A 4,761-nucleotide genomic window follows, 5' to 3' on the forward strand; every position below is an offset into this window, starting at 1 on the left:
AACATCCGGTCAACACAGATCAACTAGCCGAACCTTTCTTTCAGTGACCGAACTCAACTTCACGGGTGAGCTGCCATATTGTTGTATCTTGTTACAAACTTGTCCTTTCATGGATACTTCAACTACGAACATTGCCATTACCAGTTAAGTTAAGTTAAGTTAAGTGAAAGGCTATGTTGAACGGGAAGACAACGACCTTAGTGATCGGACAGGAAATTTGATGGGATTTATCCGTGGATTCTTGTGTCTGGCTCCCAGTCATTTGCTCTGCATATGTCCCCAGACTTGCGTCCTTGTCTAAAACTTCTGTGATGCCCACTCAACAGTCCTGTCATTTACTAGTATGTTGTTATGGTTTATAACATTGCGTGCATGTGTGTGTTCTCCCTCGATCCATTTACAGGCCGACCATAATAACAAGAGCAATGATGACGATGTTCACTTGGACTCCACAACACCGCCACGCCACACACTGTGACTCTTTTTTCTTTATTTGTGATATCTCAACATCAGCTCCTACAACGTATCTTTAATAGCTGTGACGAGCACCCAAATAAACTTACAACGACGATGACAAAGTTATGGGTGACTTTGGAATAAACCATTAGTGTCAGTATCAGTATATTCGTATAGTATATGAAACGGGCGATGTCATTTTTGTGTTCTCTCTCGATCCCAACAGACTAACCATACAGGACAAGAGCGACAACGACGAGATGTACCTGACACCCATACCTGTGTCCATCAGGACGAAACAGTTCCATCACAAAGTCAGTCGAGTCCTTCCACTGCAAGTCACTGAGACGAGATGTATCGCTGGAGGAGCCGGAATAGACCTCTGTGCACCTTATAAAGTCGGGAAGGAGCTACACATCACCCAGAACCGCACCGTCCACAGAAGGAAGACAATGAGAGGGCCTAAGGAATGCCAGAAAAGTAGCAGATCTGGAGCAGCAAATCGATTGCACTGCCACAACCACAGAAAACCTAAAACTAGTTAGACAATTCACGGGCTGGTTTTGGCTGATTTATACCATGAATATGTATATATAATGTGTATATATTATAATAGTGGATTTTATATGTACAACAAAGAACCGTACATAATTTTCCCACAGCGACGACGGACCTAATCAAACCGGAGGTGTATGTACTAATGAAGAAAACCAACATAAGAATATACAGAAGTGGCCATCGCTGGGAGGAGCCAGAATATACATTTGTGCGGCTTGAAAATTCTGAACAGAGGGGAGCCACACAACATCCAGAACAGCGCCATCTACAGAAGGGGGGCAACATGAGGGAAGTAGAGGCCAGAAGCAGAGCCAAGACGTACAGCCGATAGATTGCGATCATACTTGTACATGTATAGATAACCTGACATGACACCAGTTATAGAATTCACGGATTGACTGATTGATTGACTGTTTATATCACGAATATGTATTTTAGTGTATACATTGTAGTAGTTGATTTTATAGGTATATGAATGGACCGTAGATGAAATAACCGTTGTTTTGTTGTGTGACAAGACCTGTATGTTTGATACGCCAAAATGTGACCGCGAGATATAATGTATTTGTATGACAGAGAGTCAGAGAGTATAGTTCAGAAGAGAAAGAGAGATCCGCAGCTAAGAACGAGGTTAGCGAGGCCAGCATTACTAGTATATAGTAACGTCAAACCATCTTAACAGTCTCCCGTGCCCAGTGTACGGAAAACCTTGTCTCTGCGTCCTTCCTTTATTCTAGCTATGCTAGTCTTCAAAGCAGAATCTAAACAACTTGAAACCCATTGGTTTCATGGCTTGTTTGAAACATGTGACTTATTAACTTTTCAAAATCAGGCTTTACGTAACCTGTATCTATATAGCCGGTATAACCTGGTATAACAGTCCTTCGGCGTAACACACCAGCTTCAATTCAAAACGACAACCAACTTAAAGCGCAACATTTCATATTTCATAAAAAGATATCGACAAAAATCTGTGACACATTGGTCTTCTATATTTTTTTGACCTCGTGAAGCATATTATCCCACCTTATAAAAGCAAAGCTCAGAAGATATTGTCAAAAGTTGTGCTATATTGGTCTCGTCTTCTTTAAAACATCTTATTTTTCTACCACTCACAATCAGGCTCTCTATGACTCCGAACGATAACCACTTCACAGCATTTCATTCTATATTGTAAAAAGCACAGGCTTATAAAAGACATAACGGCAAAAAGCTGGGACATATTGGTTGCCATTGCAAATTCATAAAGCATGCGAAACATCGTAATAATCTGTGTGTACGGCTTATGATATGCAAGGAGCGCAGTCACTTCCGGCTATGTGAAAAGACCGTTCCCTTAAATCATTAATAAAGAATGCCTCAACAAAGGAAAAATAACAGCTAGAATAGTCTTCAATGACCACTGTATGGACGACACCCCTGTGGTTTAGCCAAAAATCAATTCCCAAGGGAATGCATTCGTGGAATTTTCAAAATTCTTTCAAAGCGATCGTAATACTGTAGAAAATGCCTCCGCCCCTGAGGCGTCGCCAAAAAGATGATGACTAATGATTCGTCTGCCAGGGCCTAACAGTTATATCATCGTGATCGCCTGCATAAAACAGACACATGACTCTAAAAGTTTAAAGGATGATAGACAACCTTTTAGCCAGGCACACGTCAATGCATCATCTGGACCTGGACACGCCTTTCTTAAAATAACAAGAAATTTGACGCACTTGACGCCCTTACACTGGGGAGAAAATCCTCTGACAAGCATGAAATTCTGATTGACCAGGGATGCTACCAGGTCATCATGATCACCTCTTTAACACTATTTTTGCCCCTCAGGATACAGAATGCACCATTTTAACTTAAAATTATCAAAAACTCTACACAGTAGTCACTTACTGCGACTCCCTATAATGAAATCTTAGCTAAAAGCCTGATGATAGATGATGATTTTTCTGACTCTCGTATTTCAGATGTTACATCACGCTGACCCAGTCCCTCCATCTGATCATGGGCGGGGCGCCGGCCGGCCCCGCGGGAACAGGAAAGACGGAGACGACGAAAGATCTGGGGAGGGCGCTCGGCATCATGGTGTACGTCTTCAACTGCTCCGAACAGATGGACTACAAGGTGAGCCCACTTTCACTTTCACACGCCCATTGTTTGAACTTTACTTTCTTTTTCCAGATAATAGGTTCATTCATTTGGTTTTGATCTGCATGCAATTACACAAATCTCTGATTAGGCCACGTTGATTTGATTATATGGATGACATCCGCGCTCGCACCAATTTTCAGCCATTTCCAAAAAAAAAAAGTTTTCGACCACACAATAAATTGTGCAAAGCAGCTGTAAAATGAGCACAAATATTCCGTAGATTGAAAAAAAGTATTAGAAAACAGATAACTAATGCCATATATAGAATGCCAAAATGAATCTAAAGTCAAAGAATAAGATGTGAAAGGACGGAAAGAAAAAAAATCTATTGTTGATTGGGGGAGGTACCAGTACAGAAAATTCAGGTCAAGAGGATCATGGTATACCATACTATGTGTGTTTAGTCCTATGTTCAACCTTCCTGGCCACTTCAATTTAATACTGAAGGCAACTTTTTTGGGGGGCCAAACTTTTTTTTTATTTGCTCGCTCGCATCAGTTTTGGAGTTCCCGGAGGATGTCATCCATATAATCAAATCAACATGGCCTTACTGATAAAAAATGCAAAGAAATGCAAAGTTCACTTGTACTTAGAGTTAGAGGTTAAACATAAATTGTATCATCTTTTTGTCTTTTTTGTTACTTTAAATGGGTTGCTAATACAGCGGAAGCCGCTTAATTGCACACCCTATTTGCCAGTATATTTCTTGCAATTATCGGAATACTGCAACAAAGCGAAGTTATTAAACTGGACCGCACCAGCATGGGATTTTGGGATTTTGTGCAATTAACAGAAGTGTGCGATTATCCGGTGTGCAATTAACTGGCTTCTACTGCTACTATCAAGGCACAGCCCTCAGATTTTGACATTGCAATTTAGCCTTAAAATGTCCTTAAAATCTGAGAACCAACCATTGAAATTGCATCTAAGATGTCTCCCATCCTCCTCCTCCTCCAGTCCTGTGGCAACATCTTTAAGGGTCTGTCCCAGACGGGAGCGTGGGGCTGCTTCGACGAGTTTAACCGCATCTCTGTGGAGGTGCTGTCTGTGGTGGCTGTACAGGTCAAGTCTATCCAGGACGCCATCAGGGACAAGAAGAAAAGGTGAGGGGATAGTTTATTATTCAATATTTGATCTCCGTGGACGGGATATAGTTTATCATTATGATATTTCATGTCCATGGAGGTTCTGTCTGTGGTGGCCGTACAGGTCAAGTCTATCCAGGACGCCATCAGGGACAAGAAGAAAAGGTACGGGCTTGTTGTTACTCTGTGATGGAGGGTGACCTCCGACAATATTGTTGTTGTCCAATGTGATGAGTGTTCACATCATTCTGTAGCTCTATGCTCCTTTTGCCGCATGCGTATACTATGTAGTTTTGCATATTGTCTGCCATTGGTTTATTTTGATCTTCATTTGTGATACATTACTACTCTTCCTGGAGTCCAGATTGAAATAATACAAAAGATAACAACAGAAATGTACAGAAATATAACAAATCATGACTTTGAAATTATAACAGAGAGCAAACATAGGGTGAAATCAAAATCAGTGATAGATATATTATATATGTAATATATATAACCATATTACGTCAAG

The 4,761-nt window shown here is 40.9% G+C and overlaps 1 protein-coding gene across 1 annotated transcript in view; it reads left to right on the forward strand.

Moving 5' to 3' along the window:
- Nucleotides 1-4,761, forward strand: part of LOC118428621 (dynein beta chain, ciliary-like) — a 106,091-nt gene that overhangs the window by 46,037 nt on the left and 55,293 nt on the right. The window contains 2 exon segments of the mRNA XM_035838726.1: nucleotides 2,979-3,135; nucleotides 4,120-4,265. Coding sequence (XP_035694619.1) covers nucleotides 2,979-3,135; nucleotides 4,120-4,265 — 303 coding nt within the window.

The sequence above is a fragment of the Branchiostoma floridae genome, chromosome 13, assembly GCF_000003815.2.
Source record: "Branchiostoma floridae strain S238N-H82 chromosome 13, Bfl_VNyyK, whole genome shotgun sequence".
In the NCBI taxonomy this organism is placed as follows: domain Eukaryota; kingdom Metazoa; phylum Chordata; class Leptocardii; order Amphioxiformes; family Branchiostomatidae; genus Branchiostoma; species Branchiostoma floridae.